A 20057-nucleotide genomic window follows, 5' to 3' on the forward strand; every position below is an offset into this window, starting at 1 on the left:
CCACCCTCAGATTTACCCCGGGGTCATGGGGAAATCCACCCTGGGTGACCCCAAGGGCCTGGAAATAGCCCTGGATCCAGCCTGGGATCCACCCTGAGGTGCACTCTGGGGTCACAGGGAAATCCACCCTGGGTCACCTCAAGGGTTTGGAAACCATCTTGGGATCCACCCTGGGATCCCCCTTGGATCCTCCCTGGGATTCAGCCTGGGATTCACCCCAGAATCCTCCCCAGAATCCCCCCTGGAATCTCCTCTGGGAACCCCCCTGGGTTCCATCCTGGGATCCACCTCGGGGTCCCCTCTGGGATCTCCCCTGGAATCCCCTCTGAGATCCACCCTGGGATCCACCCCAGGATCCACCATGGGGTCCCCTCTGGGATCCCCTGGGACTGATCCCGGGATCCTCCCTGGGATTCACCCTTGGATGTCCCTGGGGTCCCCTTTGGGATCCCCTGGGATCCACCCCAGGATCCACCCCGGGATTCCTCCCTGTGATCCCCCCCAGGGCAGGGTGACCCCGCCGGGCCGTGGCACACCGGGATCACCGGGATTTGGGTACGGGGGAGGACGGGACAGGCCGGGACTCGCCACGGGCGGCTCCGGAGGCACCCGCGGGGCCGGAGGAACCGGTTGGGATCTCCCGGGAATGGGATGGGACAGGATGGGACGGGACGGTGGCCAAGGGCTCCAGCAGGGCCGCCAGCGCCATCACCCGCCCGCCATCCCGGTCTGGGATCGGCATGGTTATAAAAATAGTAATATAATTACAGTAATAAAATTTGGACAATTTGGATTTAGGACAATACGAGACAATAAATACAAAGAGTTACAGACAGTCCAGGTGCCTTTTCTGGGCAAAATAAACCAGAAAAAGGACACACATTAACAGAGGATTAACCCTTAAAAGCATCAACATGTTGCATATTCATACATCTCATACATGATGCATAAATTCCATTCAAATACAGGATTCTGTCTGGGCAGAGTCAGCTTCTTCCTCTGAATCTTAATGTCATCTTCAGGGTTAAGCAAGGCAGGAAGAAGTTTGTTTCTCCTGATAATGGAGCAATAAATTCTCTTTCTCTGAAAGATTCAGGTGTCCCGTGGCTGCTATCTCACTGTGAGTCCTTTCTTTAAAAAAAGAATCTTACATAGCATCGTTTCTATTTTAACATTTTGTTCTAACCTAAAACTGTATTTAACACAGTACTTAAGAGAATTAATACAGTGTAACTTTCTGACATAACACATATAATATTCATTTCTATATTTGCCAAAAGCCAATAATAAAATACGCATTTTTCACGCTGTGGTTCCATGACAATTCCAGGACAATTCCATGATGGTTCCATGACAATTCCATAACAATCCCATGACGACTCCATGACGATTCCCTGACAATTCCCCGACAATTCCATGACGATTCCCTGATGATTCCATGACGATTCCATGACAATCCCATGACGATTTCATGACGACACCCCTCCCTATGACGTCACCAGGACTCCACCCCGAATTCCCGCCAGACCGTTCCCGCCTCCCCCTCCTCCCCGCCCTCTTCCCCGCCCCCTCCGCGGCTCCACCAATCACCGCCCACCAAGGGCGGGGCTCGCGCTGCAGGGGGCGTGGCCGGGAGCGCGGCCGCCATTTCGGCGGGGGCGGGAGCGGCGCGGGCGCCATTTTGTCGCGGGCAGCTGAGGGAGAAGCGGCGGCGGCGGGAGCGGGCGGAGCTCAGCGCCAGCCCCGGCCCCGGCCCCGGCCCCGCGCCGGCCCCACACCGGCCCCGCAATCACCCGCTCGCCCGCCGGAGCCACCGGAGACCTGGCGACCGTGTGCTTCGGTGAGTGAGCGGCCTGGGGGTGGAGAGCCGGTGGGGCGATCCTGAGGGCCCTGGAGGTCCCCTCATGATCCCTTCATGGTCCCCTCACGATCTCCCTCATGATCCCCTCACGATCCCCTCACGGCCCCCTCATGATCCCCTCACGATCCCCCTCACGATCCCCTCATGGTCCCCCTCAGGGTCGGGGCTCTTCCCTCTTACCGAGCTCCAGAGCCGGGCCTGAGGGGGCCGAGCTTATTTATTTTCCCTCTCAGGAAGAAAAACGCTTTAAAAACCACTTCTAATTGAAACAGCTGCTGTATATTAAAATCAAATTATGAAAATAATTTAAAACAGCAATAAGTCTTTCTGTTGTCGCAATTTTTGTGTGTAAATTCTCTCAATAAAGCGGTTTTTGAGGGTATTATACACTGAGCGCATCCCGGTGGTCGCCCACTCGTTAAATTTGCTGCTAATTATAAATTAAATTAATAAATCGATCTGCAGAGCTCGGAGGTTGGAACCCAGCGTGTTTCTGTAGCATCCAGCACTGGGGGGGGGGGGGATTTAAATCCCTGCCCTGAGGGGATTTAAACCTCGATGTTTTTAGAGGCTATGATGATGCTTTTGTAGCATCACCTTGGATTTTTATTCGAAATTTTATTCCCTGTGCCCTTAAAATTGGGATTTGCACCTTGGTCGTGCTACGAATATGGGAAATGTGGAGGTGTCACTGTGCTAAAGGCATTTGGGTGCTATTTATAGCTGGATTTTTGTGTTATTACTCAAAAAAGCGATAAGGTATTCACTGTAAAAAGATAAATATTTGCTAAAGGTAAATTAAAATAACTCCCATGTTTTTTAAACCTCGTAGAGGGTTAGAAAACATTAAAAATACACAAATATAATATTTATCATTTGCCTCACTCTTAGTTTTCTCCACACAGAACAGAGGTTTTTTAATGTTTGATTATGTAAATATGTAATAATTGTATTAATTTGATGTCTTGGGTTCTGGTTTGCATCTTTGCTCTGAAGATGCCATTTGGTTTCCATCTTGCTGCTGGATTTTTATATTATTCCTCCTAATATTGCTGAAGCATTCACTGTAAAAATATCAATTTTTGGTAAGGGAGAAATCAGGGTTTATTTAAACAAGATTTTTAAGAGAGGAGTAAAAAACATTCAAAATCACAGAATCGGAACTGAAAAATAGAGGCTTAAAAATCACTGAAAATAGATGAATATATTACACATAACCTGCAGTAATCTTGATTTCCTCCACTCATGGAGGCAGAACAGAGGGAATTTTTGGTATTTAGTGATATAAATGTGTGCTAAATGTCTAAATTTTTATTTTTGCAGATTCTCTGAAGATGGCTGCACAGTCAGCACCGAAGGTCGTGCTAAAGAGCACCACCAAGATGTCTCTGAACGAGCGGTGAGGAAGCCAACGGCACCTTCAGCTCCTAAGAAATCATAGCTATTTTTTTTTATTATTTTTTTTTTACTTAATTCTCACTATCAAAAAAAAAAAAAAAAAATCCAAAACCAAAAAAATCCAAAAAGAAAAAAAATCCAAAAAAACCCGCCGTGGTTTTTTCCGCCCTCTTTTAACCTCCTCCAGCGAGCGGGCGGTGCCTTCCACACCCGCCTTACCCAAGGTTAAAAGGGCCAAAAAAAAACAAAATTCCGGAGGGGATTTCTCCGTGCTTTTAGTTGTCGTAAACCCGGTGGGATGTGTTGTAAGAGCAGAGACCAACCTCACACCCTCCCTGTCTCTCCCACATGTTTTGACATCGGTATTTTGGCCCTGCTGCCGCGCCCGAGGGTCCCGCCCGCCCGGGTGGGCTCTGTAAGAGGCCGGCGGCGGCCTCGGAACCGGCCCGAAGGCCCTTCTGGGCCTTGTAAGAGGCACCAGCTTTGGCTTCACCTCCATCTCTCGCTGTCCTCCAGCTCTCCCCGTGCCTCATCCCGCTGGGTTTGTCCACGTCTGGCTCCTCCCTGATCGCTGACGGGTGTCTGTCTGTCCTGCTGGGGTTAAACACGCTGGGATGGGGCAGCACCTGAGCTCAGGGACACCCTGCTGGCTCCTTCCCTCCCTGTCAGCCCAAACTCCTTGTTTGTAAGGGGTAGATCTCATTTTTGGGCAGTAAATTTCATTTCTAGGAGGTAAATTTCATTTTTATGGGGTGAATTCCATTTTTAGGAGGTGAATTTCCTTTTTATGGGGTGGATTTCATTTTTAGGCAGCAAATTTCATTTCTAGGAGGTGGATTTCATTTTTAGGAGGTGAATTCCATTTTTAGGAGGTGAATTTCCTTTTTATGGGGTGGATTTCATTTTTAGGAGGTGAATTTCCTTTTTATGGGGTGAATTCCATTTTTAGGAGGTGAATTTCCTTTTTATGGGGTGGATTTCATTTTTAGGAGGTAAAGCTCATCTTTAGGGCATGAATTTCATTTTTAGGAGGTGGATTTTGTTTTTAGGAGGTGAATTTCCTTTTTGAGGGGTGGATTTCATTTTTAGAGAGTGAATTTCATTTTTAGGAGTTGGATTTCATTTGTATGGGGTAAATTTTTTTTTTTGGAGGTGGATTTCATTTTTAGGGGATGGATTTCACTTTTAGGAGGCGAATTTTGTTTTTAGGGGGTAAATTTCATTTTTATGGGGTGAAGTTCATTATTGGGGGTTAAATTCCATTTTTAGGGGGTAAATTTCCTTTTTAGTAGTAGATTTCATTTTTAGGGATTAAATTTCATTTTAATGGGGTTAATTTCATTTCTGGGAGGTGGATTTCATTTTTAGGGGTTAAATTTCTTTTTTATGGGATGGATTTTGCTCACCAGCTCCCAGGAAGCTGCTGGAACTCAGAATCTTTATTTACCACCTCTCTTCAGTGGAGAAATTAAATTTCACATAAATTCCCAAGTGGCCTCATTTCAGGAGAGCAGTTGGGTAGAATTCAGGAGATTCTGGGTGGTGGAATTTTGTACAATCATGGTTGGAAAAAGCTTTAACATGATCCCATCCAACCTGATGCTGGTGTCTTCCCAACCTCCCTCCTAGCCTGGAATTTTGCCACTTTTCCCAGATTTTTTGGGGCTTCATTTGGCTTTTTCTGCCCTGTTTCTCCCCCTCTTTGTCACCACCATCCCCGCTTTTTGCTGGTTGTCACCCCTTCTACCATCTCTAACCTCCAGCTTTCTCATTCCCACTGAAAACTTCCAAAACCTCATTCCTGCCTCTCCAGCGAGGGATCCACAATCCCATCAAGTGCCACTCTTTGCATTAAAATGTTGATGATGGGAGCTGGAGCCCCACTCGAGCACCGTGAAATGGCGATAATTGTTTATTTAAGCTTTAATTAAACCCCGTTTTATTCGACCTTGAAGCTTCACTAACATGCTGAAGAACAAACAGCCGATGCCGGTGAATATCCGGGCCACCATGCAGCAGCAGCAGCTGGCCAGCGCTCGAAACAGACGTTTGGCCCAGCAGATGGAGAACAGGCCGTCTGTGCAGGCTGCTCTGAAGCTCAAACAGGTGAGGGGAAAGCAGATTTGAGCCTTGCAGGATGTGGAAAAAAACAGCTCCGGAAAGAGAAAATGGCCAGAGAAGGGAAGGGGATGGAGGGTGAGTGTGGGGAGCTCAGGGGGAATCTGGTTCTCCAGAAATCCCTGACAGGAGGGTGGGGAGGAGGAGGAATTGTCTGGGAAGGGCTGGCAGGGGTTGCCCAGGGAATTTTTGGAATTAAGTAAATCCTGGATGTGGCACATTTCTCCTCCACATGAGGAGGAATTTCTTGGGAAAGGTTGGCAGGGGTTGCCCAGGGAATTTTGGAATTAAGTAAATCCTGGATGTGGCACATTCCTCCTCCACATGAGGAGAAATTTCCTGGGAAGGGTTGGCAGGGGTTGCCCAGGGAATTTTGGAATGAAGTGAATCCTGGATGTGGCACCTGGGCTGGGCACAAAGTGGGGATTGCACTCAGCGGTCTGGGAGGTCTTTTCCAACCTGGAAACTTTTGGAATTCTGTAAAAAATGTGTGTTGGGAAGTGTCCAGAGGATGGAGAAGCATCTGGAGGAATGGCTGAGGGTGTGTCCAGGAGAGTCAGGGATCTGCAGCTCTGATCTCTGTGACAGGGACAGAGTTCTGGGAATGGGGTGCCAGAGGGGGTTTAGGATGGATTTTAGGGAGAAATTCTTCTTCCAGACAGTCCCCAGGGAATGAGGTGAAGCTGTGCCAGGGGAGGTTTAGGATGGATTTTAGGGAAAGGTTCTTCCTCCAGAGAGTGCCCAGGCTCCCCAGAAAATGGGATGAAGCTGTGCCAGGGGAGGTTTGGGATGGATTTTAGGGCCCCCAAAGGGTGCTGGGCACTGCCCAGGCTCCCCAGGGAATGGAGAATGGGTTGAAGCTGTGCCAGGGGAGGTTTGGGATGGATTTTAGGGCCCCCAAAGGGTGCTGGGCACTGCCCAGGCTCCCCTGACAATGGGCACATTCCCAAGCCTGCCAAAGCTCCAGGAGCTGTTCCTAGGGATGCCCAGGGTGAGATTTTGGGGTGTCTGTGCAGGGCCAGGAGTTGACCTGGATGATCCTCATGGATCCCTCCCAACTCTGATCATTCCATGATCTTAAAAACAAAATACCTGGGAGGGACTGGCAGAAAATTTCTACTTTGTCCCTCAGATCAGTGACAGTTGTCACTCCTGGTTCTCAGTGGGTTTGTCCCTCAGATCAGTGACAGTTGTCACTCCCTGGTTGTCCATGGGGGTTGTCCCTCAGATCAGTGACAGTTGTCACTCCCTGGTTGTCGTTGTCACTCCCTGGTTGTCCATGGGGATTGTCCCTCAGATCAGTAACAGTTTGCATTCCCTGGTTCTTGGTGGGTTTTTCCCTCAGATCAGTGACAGTTTTCATTCCCTGGTTGTCGTTGTCACTCCCTGGTTGTCCATGGGGTTTGTCCCTCAGATCGGTGACAGTTTTCACTCCCAGTTTCTCGGTGGGGCTGTTGGGTGCTGCGTGTTGATGTCTCCTCTCTATTTTTCCAGACCAAAGGCTCATCCCGGCCTCCGGGAGCTGCTTCACCTCACAATCCCATGGCAACAACATCCCCTAAAACCCCTCCCTCCCTCCTCACCCTTCCTGTGGTGGAGCCCTGTGGTGTCCCCGCTCCCAGATGGCTGCATGACCCCTGTCCCCCCCAAATCTTCTCTTCCAGAAGAGCTTGAAGCAACGCCTCGGCAAGAGCAACATCCAGGCGCGGCTGGGCCGGCCGGCGGGGACGCTGGCCCGGGGAGCCCTGGGCCAACGGGGGCTGGCCCTGGGCCAGCGGGGGCTGCCCCGGGGGGCCCTGCGGGGCCGCGGGGCCCGGGCCATCGTCCGAGGAGGGGTGGCGCTCCGAGGTCAGTGCCCTGCCGTGCCCTGTGCCCTCGCACGCCGTTCCCGTGGGTGAAACTGGGTTTGTTGGTGTTGCTGATAGTGCCTTGGCCGGGCTGAGCCAAATGGGGGCAACTGTGGGGTTTGTTTCACCCCAGAGATACTTCTGGCCAGCTGGATCACCCCAGAGACACCCCAGATCACCCCAGAGACACTTTTGGCCAGCTGGATCACCCCAGAAACACTTTTGGCTAGCTGAATGTGGTGTTTTTACCCCAGAGACACTTTTGACTGGCTGGGTGTGTGGTGTTTCACCCCAGAGACACTTTTGGCCAGCTGGATCACCCCAGAGACACTTCTGGCCAGCTGGATCACTCTAGACACATTCGGTTAACTGGATGTGTGGTGTTTTCACCCAAAGACACTTGTGGCTGGCTGGATCACCCCAAAAACGCTTTTTGGCCAGCTGGATGTTGCAGTTGGGTGCATGGAGACAACTCCAGACCTGCCAGGGCTCTGGTGGTGGTGGGATGGAGCTTCCTCCCATGGAAGGTTCCTCAGGTTTCCTCTGGTTTCCTCAGGTTCCTCAGGTTTTTTCTCTGATGGAGAAGTTTTGAGGTGATGGTGAAGGAAGGGAGTCAGTTCTGATGGAGGATTTGGATCCAGAGTTTTTATTCTGAATCTACAACAGCTCCAGCAGAGCTCTGGGACCGTGTGGCTGCTGGGGGAGAGGAGGAGGGGTAGGGTACAGGAGGGGAGGTTTCAAGGGACAAAGGACACCTGGATGTCCCCATGTCCCTCCTGGAATTGCAGGACTGACCGACAGCACTCAGCAGGGCTCAGGCTGGGGAAAGGAGAGATGACTGACACACCTGGCAGGGAAATACCAGGGAGGATGAGATTTCCCACGAAACCCCAGCTCAGCTCCCGTTTTTCTGGTTTCCCCACCCAAGGTCAAGGCCTGCTGCGTGGCGGCAGAGGGATCGCCCCCAGGATGGGCCTGCGCAGAGGCGGCATCAGGGGCCGCGGGGGCCCGGGCAGAGGCGGCCTGGGCCGGGGCGCCATGGGCCGGGGCGGCATCGGCGGCAGAGGTCAGTGCCCGGAACGGCAGGGGTTAACCCCGGGATAATCCTGATCCAGCTGGGATCCTGCTGTGAGGCTGAGGTGGGGAGTGGAGCCTGCAGCACCAAGAGTTCCCAGCCTGGAATTCAAAGCTTTAATCCAACACGTGGTGGTTTTATCAGCAGGGTGGGATGGGAAAGCCAAGAGGCAGATGTTGGTGTTAGGCTGGGATTAGGAATTCTTAGGAAGCTCTTGAGTGGTGAGAAGGAGCTGGGAGTGTAGCCATGAGTCAAATACCTCTCTGGGAATCGCCAAGGGGCTGAAAGGGGTGGGAAATCCTGGGATTCAGACAGTGATGTAGTGGGAAATGATGGGATAGAGACAGTTATGGGATTGAGGCAGTGAGGGGTGGGAAATCCCAGGATGCAGACAGTGATAAAGTGGGAAATCCCAGGAATGAGGGGTGTGAAATCCCAGGATGCTGACAAGGATGGAGTGGGAAATCCTGGGATGGAGGCAATGACCAGGTGGGGTGAGAAATCCCAAAATGGACGAAGTTAGGGGTGGGAAATCCCATGAATGAGGGGGTGTGAAATCCCAGGAATGAGGGGGTGTGAAATCCCATGAATGAGGGGGTGTGAAATCCCAGGAATGAGGGGGTGTGAAATCCCATGAATGAGGGGGTGTGAAATCCCATGAATGAGGGATGTGAAGTCTCAGGATGGAGGGGTGGGAAATCCTGGGATGGAGGCAGTGAGGGGTGGGAAATCCCAGGATGTAGGGGTGTGAAATCCCAGGAAAGAGGGGTGGGAAATCCGGGGATGGAGGCAGTGACAGTCACAGGGTGGGAAATCCCGGGATGGACGAAATGAGGGGTGGGAAATCCTGGGATGCAGACAGTGATGGAGTGGGAAATCCGGGCATGGAGGCAGTGACAGGGTGGGGTGAGAAATCCCGAAATGGACCAAGTGAGGGGTAGGAAATCCCTGGATGCAAGCAGTGACCAGGTGGGGTGAAAAATCCTGAAATTAACAAAATGAGGGATGTGAAATCTCAGGATGGAGGGATGAGAAATCCCATCAATGAGGGATGTGCAGTCCTGAGATGGAGGCAGTGAGGGGTGGGAAATCCTGGGATTCAGGCAGTGATGGGGTGTGAAATCCCAGGATGGAGGGGTGGGAGATCCAGGGATGGAGGCAGTGGGGGGTGTGAAATCCTGTAAATAAGGGATGTGCAATCCCATAAATAAGGGGTGTGCAATCCCAGGATGCAGGCAGTGATGGGGTAGGATGAGAAATCCCAAAATGGATGGAGTGGAGTGGTGGGAAATCCTGGGATGGTGGAGTGTGAAATCCCATCCCAGGATGGAGGCAGTAAGGGGTGGGAAATGTGGGAAATCCCATCCTGGGATGCAGACAATGATGAAGTGTGAAATCCTAGGATGGAGGCAGTGACCATGTGGGGTGAGAAATCCCAGAATGGACAAAATGAGGGGTGTGCGCTCCCAGCCCACACCCCCTGACCCTCCCCACCCCGCAGGGCGCGGCATGGCGGGGCGCGGCCGGGGCGGCTTCGGCGGGCGCGGCAGAGGCCGGGGCCGCGGCAGAGGCTCGGCACGGCCCGCCCTCACCAAGGAGCAGCTGGACAACCAGCTGGACGCCTACATGTCCAAGACCAAGGGACACCTGGACGCCGAGCTGGACGCGTACATGGCACAGACGGACCCCGAGGCCGCCGACTGAGGCGCCGGGATCCACCCCGAGGGGAAATCAGACTTAGTGTGTTCTTGGATGTTTTGATACTCTCTGTTGTATTAAACTTTTTTTGGATTGTTCTTTTCCCCGGGATCTTTTTTGGTGGTTTTGCACTGAGGATGGGGTGGAGCTGATGTGGGGAGTCTGGTGGTGGCAGTGCCAGGGGTGCACCTGTGGCTGTGGAGCTCCATGGATGGGGTTTGGGATGAGTTGTTGGGTTTTGGGACAAATTTCTTGGGTTTTGGGATGAGTTGGTCAAGTTTTGGGATGGTTTGTCAAGTGTTGGGATGGGGTTGTTGGGTTTTGGGATGAGTTTCTTGGGGTTTGGGATGGATACCTGCGGTATAACCAGGGCTGGATCCGCGGCGTTCCTCGTGGGATCGGGACCGGACCCGCGGGATAACCGGGGTGTAACGGGGGCCGGACCCGCGGCATTCCCGCGGTATAACCGGAGCCGTTCCCGCGGCGTTCCCGCGGCATTCCCGCGGTATAACGGGATCCGCTCCCGCGGTATAACCGGGGCCGGACCCGCGGCGCTCCCGGTGGGAGCCGGGCCCGGCGGCGCCGGGGGCGGGACCCGTCTGGAGGCTGGCGCAATGAAAGCTCGGCTGCCATTGGCTGGCGGGGCCCGGCTCGGCTGTCACGGGCGCTGCCATTGGCTGAGGCGCGGCGGCGCCTCACGCTCTCGGGCCGCTCCTTTTGTTATTGTAGGGCCGGAGTTGGGAAAGGGCCGAGGGAGCGGGAACGGGACGGGGAGAGGAGGAGGAGGAGGAGAGGGCTCAGAGAAGGAGGAAAAAGCTGGGAGCAGGAGGAGAGGGCTCAGAGAAAGCGAGGGAGGTTGAGGGAAAGGGCTTACAGGAGAAGGAGGCTGAGGGAAAGGCAGGGGCTGATGGAAGGGCAGGGGGCTGAGGGGAAGGGCTGAGGGAAGAGCAAAGAGCTCAGGGCAGGACAGGGACCTGAGGGAAAGGCAGAGGACTCAGAGAAGGCCAGGAAGCTCAGGACAGGGGGCTGAAGGAAAATCAGGGCTCTGCAGGCACGGCAGCAGCACCGTGAGCCGGAGGAGATGCGGCGGGAGCCGGGCCGCGAGTGACGGCAGCCGGGGCCGGTGCAGGTGAGTCCATCCCGAGCCACCTTCGGTCCCCTAAAGGTCCCTGCTGTGTCCCCTTCTTAAAGCGTGTCACCCCCTCCTTCAAGCGTGTCACCCCTTAGAACCCCTGTGCCGTCCCTGTCACCTTCCCGTGGTGTCCCAGGAACATCTCCAGGACGAGGTTTGGGACTGGGATCAGCCCGGGGTTCTGGCAGGGCGATGTGGGGTGAGAACGGGGCCGGGTCTGGCCCCACTGAGCCCAGCTTGCCCCAAACCCGGGCTCCGACCCTTCCAGCCTTCCCTGGAGCAGCCTTGGGATGCAGGGAGGAGGAGCAGGACCCCAAATCCCCTCTCCCACCGCTTTTAACCCCAAAACACGAGGCAGGGAGCAGGGATGGGATGAACCGCAGAGCCTGGCGGGGGGATGAGGGTCTCACCCCCCTCAGCATCCCTGGACGTGTCCCCATAGCGAGGTGGCATTTGGGGCCAGACTGGGGGTGCTGGCAGGACACTCAGGCTCGGATAAGGAGCAGAGGGCGGCGATTGTTGTGTCTGCCGCCATCCCGAGGATTTTCCAGGCTCTGGCAGGAAAAGGAGAAGCCGAGAGAGACAGAGCGGGGTTAAGGAGCGGCGCCAGGCCGGGCTCTGTTTAGTCTGGGCTCGGCGGCGGCTGCGGGAGCGGCTCCATCCCGGCTGTTCCGTGCCAGCCTGGGGACAGCGCTGTCCCCGAGCGTGTGCCAGTACCCAGTTCTGCCTGGGGACACCCCAAGTGTCCCTGTGAGCTGTGCTGGGTCACCTCAGCCCACGCTGGGGACAAACTCTGGCACTGAGGGAGCACAGAACGCAGGATTTGGGGTGACATGGCTTTGTCGCCTGAGAGTGCCACCTTCCCTGGTTCCAGTGGCTCGGTGTCCCCTGCAGCAGGGTGACCCTCAGGGACAAACTCGTGTCGTGCCATCAACCAGGGAGCACAGAACGCAGGCTTTGGGTGACATGGCTTTGTCAGCGGTGCCAGCAGCTCGGTGTCCCCTGCAGCAGGGTGACCCTCTGGGGACAAACTCTGGCACTGAGGGAGCACAGAACGCAGGCTTTGGGTGACATGGCTTTGTCACCGGTGCCAGCAGCTCGGTGTCCCCTGCAGCAGGGTGACCCTCTGGGGACACGCCATGTCCCTGGGCGGCGACAGCGGCCCCGGCATCGTGCACAGCCTGCTGTGCCACCGGCAGGGAGGGGACAGCGAGGCCTTCGCCCGCCGCGCCATCCAGAGCCTGCTGAGGAAGCTCAAGGAGAAGAGGGACGAGCTGGACGCGCTGGTGGCCGCTGTCACCTCCGGAGGGGCCCAGCCCGGCCAGTGTGTCACCGTGCAGAGAACGCTGGACGGGCGCCTCCAGGTACCCCGCGAGGGGGGCTCGGTGGGGCTGACACCCCCTGGGGACCCCCGGGATGGAGGCTGAACCCCGGGATGGGGGCTGAGCCATCTGGGGACCCCCGAGATGGGGGCTGAGACCATCGGGATTGGGGCTGACCCACCCTGGGGACACCCGGAATGGGGGTAACCCCCCTGTGGATGGGGGCTGAACCCTCTGGGGACCCCCGGATAGGGATTAACCCCCCTGGGGACCTCCGGGATTGGGGCTGAACCCTCTGGGGACCCCCGAGATGGGGGTTGAGACCACCGGGATTGGGACTGAGCCCTCTGGAGACCCCTGGGATGGGGGTTGAGACCCCTGGGGACCTCCAGGATGGGGAATGACCCCTCTGAGGACCCCCGGAATGGGGGTGACCCCCTGGGGATGGGGGCTGAGCCCTCTGGGGACCCCGGTGTTGTCACTCCAGGGGGTTCCCGGTGTGGGGGTTTGGGGGGTCCCAAACCTCCGAAATCCTCCCCAGAGGGATCCCAGTGTTGTCGCCCTGAGAGGATCCCGTTATTGTCACCCTGGGGGCACCCCGATATCGTCACCCAGGGAGATCCCGCTGTTGTCACCCCGGGTAGGGGTCCCACCCCTCCTTCCCCTCCGTGTCCCCTCCCCACAGGTGGCCGGCAGGAAGGGTTTCCCTCACGTCATCTACGCGCGGCTCTGGCGCTGGCCCGACCTGCACAAGAACGAGCTCAAGCCCGCCCGCTTCTGCCGGTTCGCCTTCGACCTCAAGTGCGACAGCGTCTGCGTCAACCCCTACCACTACGAGCGCGTGGGGACCCCCGGCGGCGGTGAGCGGGACCCCCGAAATGAGGAGGGGTCGCCAAGGGTGGGGGGGGCGCCAAGGGGGGGTCACAGCACCGCTAATTGTAATCATAAACCTTAATCCCCCAAGCCCCCAAACCGGGACTCCCCCAAGCCCCCACACCGTGATCCCCCCAAACCCCCAAACCGGGACCCCCCAAGCCCCCAAACCGGGACCCCCCAAGCCCCCAAACCGGGACCCCCAATCCCCCACACCGAGATCCCCCCAAACCCCCACACCAGGACCCCTCAAACCCCCACACTGGGACTCGCCAATCCCCCACACCGGGACCCCCCTAAACGCCTAAACTGGGATCCTGGTCACCAAGAGGGGGTCACAGCACCCCTAATCCTAACCCAAAACCCCTAATTCCCACCCCAACCCTGTCCCGCAGGTCTGAGCATCCCGAGCACAGGTGAGACCCCGGCCCGGAGCCCCCCGAGCCCCCCGCCGCGGGTGCCCGTGGTCTCCGGTGTGTGTCCCCAGTGTCCCCCCCGTGCCCGGTGTGTGTCCCCGTGTCCCCCCCGTGCCCAGTGTGTGTCCCCAGTGTCCCCCCACGATGCCCGGTGTGTGTCCCCAGTGTCGCCCCACGATGCCCGGTGTGTGTCCCCGTGTCCCCCCACGATCTCTGTGTGTGTCCCCAGTGTCCCCCCACGATGCCCGGTGTGTGTCCCCGTGTCCCCCCACGATGCCCGGTGTGTGTCCCCCGTTTCCCCCCACGGTCTCTGTGTGTGTCCCCAGTGTCCCCCCCCGTGCCCGGTGTGTGTCCCCGTGTCCCCCCACGATCTCCGTGTGTGTCCCCAGTGTCCCCCCCCGTGCCCGGTGTGTGTCCCCGTGTCCCCCCACGATCTCCGTGTGTGTCCCCAGTGTCCCCCCACGGTCTCCGTGTGTGTCCCCATTTCCCCCCACGGTGCCCGGTGTGTGTCCCCGTGTCCCCCCATGGTCTCTGTGTGTGTCCCCAGTGTCCCCCCACGATGCCCGGTGTGTGTCCCCGTGTCCCCCCACGATCTCTGTGTGTGTCCCCAGTGTCCCCCCACGATCTCCGTGTGTGTCCCCGTGTCCCCCCACGATGCCCGGTGTGTGTCCCCCGTTTCCCCCCATGGTCTCTGTGTGTGTCCCCGTGTCCCCCCACGATGCCCGGTGTGTGTCCCCAGTGTCCCCCCACGATGCCCGGTGTGTGTCCCCAGTGTCCCCCCACGGTCTCCGTGTGTGTCCCCAGTGTCCCCCCCGTGCCCGGTGTGTGTCCCCGTGTCCCCCCACGATCTCTGTGTGTGTCCCCAGTGTCCCCCCACGATCTCCGTGTGTGTCCCCAGTGTCCCCCCACGATGCCCGGTGTGTGTCCCCCGTTTCCCCCCACGGTCTCTGTGTGTGTCCCCAGTGTCCCCCCCCCGTGCCCGGTGTGTGTCCCCGTGTCCCCCCACGATCTCCATGTGTGTCCCCAGTGTCCCCCCACGATGCCCGGTGTGTGTCCCCGTGTCCCCCCACGATCTCTGTGTGTGTCCCCAGTGTCCCCCCACGATCTCCGTGTGTGTCCCCAGTGTCCCCCCACGGTCTCCGTGTGTGTCCCCAGTGTCCCCCCCGTGCCCGGTGAAGGAGGAGCGTGCCCATGAGTGTGTGGTGCAGATGGAGACCCCCGGGTGCCCCCAGCGAGCGCTGCCCCCTGAGCCCCCCCGAGTGCCCCCCCGGAGCTGCCCGGAGCTGCCCCAAGGTGAGACCCCGACATTGATCCCTGCACTGAGGGGGTTTGGGGGTGTCACTCTGAGCCCCCCACTCCGCAATATAAAAATATATAAAAATATATATATGGATATAAATAGATATAAATCTATAAATCTATAAATATATAAAATATATAAATCTATAAATACATAAAATATATAAATAAATAAAATATATAAATATATACAAATACATAAAATATACATAATATGTTAAAATAAATAAATATACATATAAATGTGAAAATATAAAATATATATAAATATATTAAAATATATAAATAGAAAAATATGTATAATATATAAAATATGTATAAATATAGAAAATTACAAATATATGTAAATATATTAAATAAATACAAATATATAAATTATACATATTAAAATATATAAATATACATATAAATATAAAAATTAAAATATATTAAAAATATATATAAATATATAAATATATTGAAAATTATAAATGCATAAAATTATAAATATATAAAAATATAAAAATATATAAATAAAAATATAAAAATATATAACTATATATAAACATATAAAATAAATATAATAATATACATATATTAAAATATATAAAAATATATAACATATATAAAAATATATAAAATATATAAAGATATATAAAATATATACATATATAAATGTATATAAATGTATATAAAACTATATTTAAAGATATGAATATATTAATATCTAAATATATATAAAATGTATATAAATATATTAAAAAATATATAAATATATATTTCTAGAAAAAATTATAAATCAAACCTTCTAAACCCTAAAATCAACATCTTCCCCCACAGCGACCCCCCAGGACCCCCAGGCCCACCCCGAGGGCCCCCCAGCACAGAACGGGTACCCCAAACCCCCCCAGCACGGTGAGTATGGGGGTGCCCCACTGCCCCCCAACCCCTGTGGGGGGACCCTCCTCATGTCCCCCATGTCCCCCATGTCCCCCTGCAGGTTCACCGCTGAGCTGGAGCCCCGCCACCATCTACACCCCGACTTTGGGGGGGTCCCAGCCCCCTCCCCACCACCCTCCCGGCAGCCAGAGCCACCCCCAGCACTGCTGTAGGTTTGGGGGGCGCTGGGTGACACTTTGGGGGGGATCTTCACTGTGCTGACCCCTCTCTACCCACCCAGGGCCCCCCATGCTGCAGCCCCCCGTGTCCACGCACCCCGGTGAGTGCCCCCCACCCTTTTCAGCACCCGTGGGTGCCGTGACCCCCCCAAAAACCCCCAATTTCCCCCCGTTCCAGGCCCGGAGTTCTGGTGCTCCATCGCCTACTTCGAGCAGGACGTGCAGGTGGGGGAGATCTTCAAGGTGCCCTCGAGCTGCCCCTCGGTGGTCGTGGATGGATACGTGGATCCCTCGGGGGGTGCCCGCTTCTGCCTGGGGCAGCTCTCCAACGTGCAGCGCTGCGCCGCCAGCGAGAGGGCACGGTGGGCACGGGGGGCACGGGGGGCATGGGGGGAATGGGGGGCACAGGGGGAATGGGGGGCACGGAGAGCGCACGGTGGGTCAGGGAGCACGGGGTCATGGGGGTGATGGGGGGTGAGGGGGAAATGGGGGACATGGGGGGTGAGGAGACACGGGGGGCATGGGGGAGATGGGGATCAGGGGGGCATGGGGAGCACAGAGGGGCAAAAAGGGGGAAGGGGGCACGGGGGGTGAGAGGGGCATAGGGGGCGTGGAGGGGTATGGAGGGGATGGGGGCAATGGGAACATGGGGGGCATGGGGGTCGGGAGGCATGGGGGGCACAGGGGGGTGTGGAGGGCATGGTGGGCACGGTGGGTCAGGGGGCATGGGGTGCACTGGAGGGTTAAGGGGGGCACGGGGGGCATTGGGAAGGGTTGGGAGTAATGGGGGGAATCGGGTCTGGGAATGGGGCAGGAGGGGTGAAGGATGGGGGGCAAAAGGGGGAGGGTTGGGGGATAAATGGGAAAAGGGGGATATGGGCGAAATAGGGGATAGTTAGGGCAGAAGGAGGAAAAGGGGAAAAATCAGCAGAAATTGGGAAAATGGGGTGATGAGGAAAAGAGGGATCCAGAAGAGATAATTAGGGCAGAATAGGAGGGGATAACAGGGGGTAATGGGGGCGGAAGGGAGGAATATGAGGGGAAAATGTGGGATAATCAGGGCAAAACAGGGAGAACCTGGGGCCTGGGGCAGGTGAAACAGGGGCTGGGGGTCCTGGGGGGCTCGGGGGTCCTGGGGGGCTCGGGGGTCCATGCTGACCCTCTCCCCAGGCTGCACATCGGCAGGGGCGTGCAAGGAGCAATGAGGAGACAGGGCTGGGCAGGTGGAACAGGGAACTGGGGGGTCCTGGGGGGCTCGGGGGTCCTGGGGGTCCGTGCTGACCCTCTCCCCAGGCTGCACATCGGCAGGGGCGTGCAGCTGGAGCGCCGCGGAGAGGGCGATGTGTGGATGCGCTGCCGCAGCGAGCACGCCGTGTTCGTGCAGAGCTTCTACCTGGACAGGGAGGCGGGCAGGGCCCCCGGCGACGCCGTGCACAAGGTGTACCCCGGAGCGCACGTCAAGGTGGGGTCCCCGAGGGTCCCCGAGGGGCTGGGGGGGGGTCTGTGTTTGGATTTTGGGGGGTTCTGCGCAGTGGGAGCGCCCCAGGGATGGAGGGACGCCCCCAACCCTAAATGTGCCCTGCTCAGGGGTGCCCTCGTGTGGTGGAGTTTGGTGTTTGCAGGGGTTGGGGGAGGAGGGAAGAGGTGAGGATGTTGGGTTGGTGTTTTAGAAGGTTTGATTTATAAATAAATAAATTTTTATTTTTATTTATTTTAATATTTATATTTATTTTATATTTAGTTATTTTTTTATTATTAATAATTTTGTGGTTTTATTTATTTATAAAGCAAACCTTCTAAAACATAATTTTTTATAAATATGTATTTGATAGATAAATTTATAATATATTATATATGTAGTATATATTATACATTTATATATATATTGTATCAAATATATATCTACTATATAGTAGTATAATTATTGTATTAATATATAATAAATATAAAATAACACATAATAATGTAATTTATTATAAAATATATAAAATATATAATAAAATATGTAATATATATAATGTAATATATAATATATAACACTATCTATAATATATAGCATGTAATGATGTATATTAATATAATATATGACAGTATATAATAATATACTAATATGTGTCATATGATTTATATATTTATTTATACATTATATCAAGTATATATTTATTTATGGATAAATATATATTTGATAAATATATAAATTATTTATTTATTTATATATATATATATAATATTAAAATTCTATTAAAAAATAGAAGAAAGGAGGTTAGTTAAAAATAGAAAAGGAATGGTGATAAAGGTTTGTGATTGACTGAGACAGTCCGGACAGATTAATTAGAAATAATTAGAATGATTAATTAGAAATAATTCCATGAGACCAATCACAGATCTACTTGTTGCATTTTATAGCAGTAGATAATTAATTGCATTTTATAGCAGTAGACCAATCACAGATCTACTTGTTGCATTTTACAGCGGCAGATAGTTATCATTTACATTTTCTTTATGAGGTTTCTCAGCTTCTCAGGAGAAAAAAAAAATCTTAAAAAATCTTTAAAAAAAACTCCTAAAGAAAAGATTTTTGATAAACCATGTTTGTCCCCCCCCGGTGTCCCCTCCCCAGGTGTTTGACCTGCGGCAGTGCCACCGGCAGATGCAGCAGCAGGCGGCCACGGCCCAGGCTGCGGCCACTGCCCAGGCGGCCGCGGTGGCCGGGACCATCCCCGGGGCCGGGGCCGTGGGGGGCATCGCCCCGGCCATCGGTGAGTGACCACGGGGGTGGTCAGTGCCTGTGCTGACCCCCCTGAGTGACCACGGGGGTGGTCAGTGCCTGTGCTGACCCCCCTGAGTGACCACAGTGCTGGTCAGTGCCTGTGCTGACCCCCCCGGGTGACCACAGTGCTGGTCAGTGCCTGTGCTGACCCCCCCGAGTGACCACAGTGCTGGTCAGTGCCTGTGCTGACCCCCCCGGGTGACCACAGTGCTGGTCAGTGCCTGTGCTGACCCCCCCGAGTGACCACAGTGCTGGTCAGTGCCTGTGCTGACCCCCCTGAGTGACCACGGTGCTGGTCAGTGCCTGTGCTGACCCCCCTGAGTGACCACAGTGCTGGTCAGTGCCTGTGCTGACCCCCCCGAGTGACCACAGTGCTGGTCAGTGCCTGTGCTGACCCCCCTGAGTGACCACAGTGCTGGTCAGTGCCTGTGCTGACCCCCCCGAGTGACCACGGGGGTGGTCAGTGCCTGTGCTGACCCCCCTGAGTGACCACGGTGCTGGTCAGTGCCTGTGCTGACCCCCCCGAGTGACCACGGGGGTGGTCAGTGCCTGTGCTGACCCCCCCGAGTGACCACAGTGCTGGTCAGTGCCTGTGCTGACCCCCCTGAGTGACCACGGGGGTGACAGGACCCCATGGTGACCACCCCTGAGTGACCACGGGGGTGGTCAGTGCCTGTGCTGACCCCCCTGAGTGACCACAGTGCTGGTCAGTGCCTGTGCTGACCCCCCCGGGGCTGTCCCACCACCCCTGAGTGACCCCAGAACGGGCTGGAACCCCCCTGAGTGACCCCAGGGTGGGCTGGGACCCCCATGAGTGACCCCAGGACAGGCTGGGATCCCCATGAGTGACCCCAGGGTGGGCTGGAACCCCCATGAGTGACCCCAGGACAAGCTGAGCCCCCCGTTGTGACCGTGTCCCGCCCCCCAGGGCTGTCGGTGGCCGCGGGGCTCGGCGTGGACGACCTGCGGCGCCTCTGCCTCGTTAGGCTGAGCTTCGTTAAGGGCTGGGGGCCCGACTACCCCCGCGCCAGCATCACCTGCACGCCCTGCTGGATCGAGGTGCACCTGCACCGCGCCCTGCAGCTGCTGGACCACGTCCTGCACGCCCTGCCCGACGCACACGCCTGAACCCTGCGAGGAATGCCAAAAAA

General features: G+C 54.8%; 2 protein-coding genes across 3 annotated transcripts; both read left to right on the top strand.

Moving 5' to 3' along the window:
* Positions 1-1731: 1731 nt before the first annotated feature.
* Positions 1732-10095, top strand: CHTOP (chromatin target of PRMT1). 2 transcript variants are annotated; one of them, XM_054293587.1, is made up of 6 exons: positions 1732-1840; positions 3185-3260; positions 5215-5365; positions 7042-7225; positions 8153-8290; positions 9801-10095. In XM_054293587.1, exons 2-6 carry the CDS (start codon positions 3196-3198, stop codon positions 10001-10003), a joined length of 741 nt encoding a protein of 246 aa, XP_054149562.1. In that variant the 5' UTR covers positions 1732-1840; positions 3185-3195; the 3' UTR covers positions 10004-10095. The 2 variants fall into 2 exon arrangements, with proteins under 2 accessions (XP_054149562.1, XP_054149563.1); XM_054293588.1 differs by having other exon boundaries at positions 7045-7225.
* Positions 10096-11027: 932 nt separating this feature from the next.
* On the top strand, positions 11028-20053 carry LOC128948847 (mothers against decapentaplegic homolog 4-like). The gene is made up of 12 exons (XM_054293607.1): positions 11028-11126; positions 12247-12493; positions 13137-13311; positions 13720-13740; positions 14896-15033; positions 15859-15933; positions 16019-16126; positions 16199-16237; positions 16315-16498; positions 17430-17598; positions 18757-18895; positions 19835-20053. The coding sequence occupies exons 2-12, from the start codon at positions 12269-12271 to the stop codon at positions 20032-20034; spliced, it is 1473 nt and encodes a 490-aa protein (XP_054149582.1). The 5' UTR covers positions 11028-11126; positions 12247-12268; the 3' UTR covers positions 20035-20053.
* Positions 20054-20057: the final 4 nt, after the last annotated feature.

Source organism: Melozone crissalis, unplaced genomic scaffold (genome assembly GCF_028551555.1).
Source record: "Melozone crissalis strain CALT ecotype California unplaced genomic scaffold, PUWL_Pcris_2 ptg000161l_1, whole genome shotgun sequence".
NCBI lineage: Eukaryota > Metazoa > Chordata > Aves > Passeriformes > Passerellidae > Melozone > Melozone crissalis.

Coding starts and splice junctions, on each gene's coding strand:
- CHTOP (XM_054293587.1), top strand. CDS start 3,196: ATGGCTGCACAGTCAGCACCGAAGGTCGTGCTAAAGAGCACCACCAAG. Junction 3,261..5,214: donor AAGATGTCTCTGAACGAGCG/GTGAGGAAGCCA, acceptor TCGACCTTGAAG/CTTCACTAACATGCTGAAGA. Junction 8,291..9,800: donor GGGCGGCATCGGCGGCAGAG/GTCAGTGCCCGG, acceptor CCCACCCCGCAG/GGCGCGGCATGGCGGGGCGC.
- LOC128948847 (XM_054293607.1), top strand. CDS start 12,269: ATGTCCCTGGGCGGCGACAGCGGCCCCGGCATCGTGCACAGCCTGCTG. Junction 15,934..16,018: donor CCCCAAACCCCCCCAGCACG/GTGAGTATGGGG, acceptor GTCCCCCTGCAG/GTTCACCGCTGAGCTGGAGC. Junction 18,896..19,834: donor GGGCATCGCCCCGGCCATCG/GTGAGTGACCAC, acceptor CCCGCCCCCCAG/GGCTGTCGGTGGCCGCGGGG.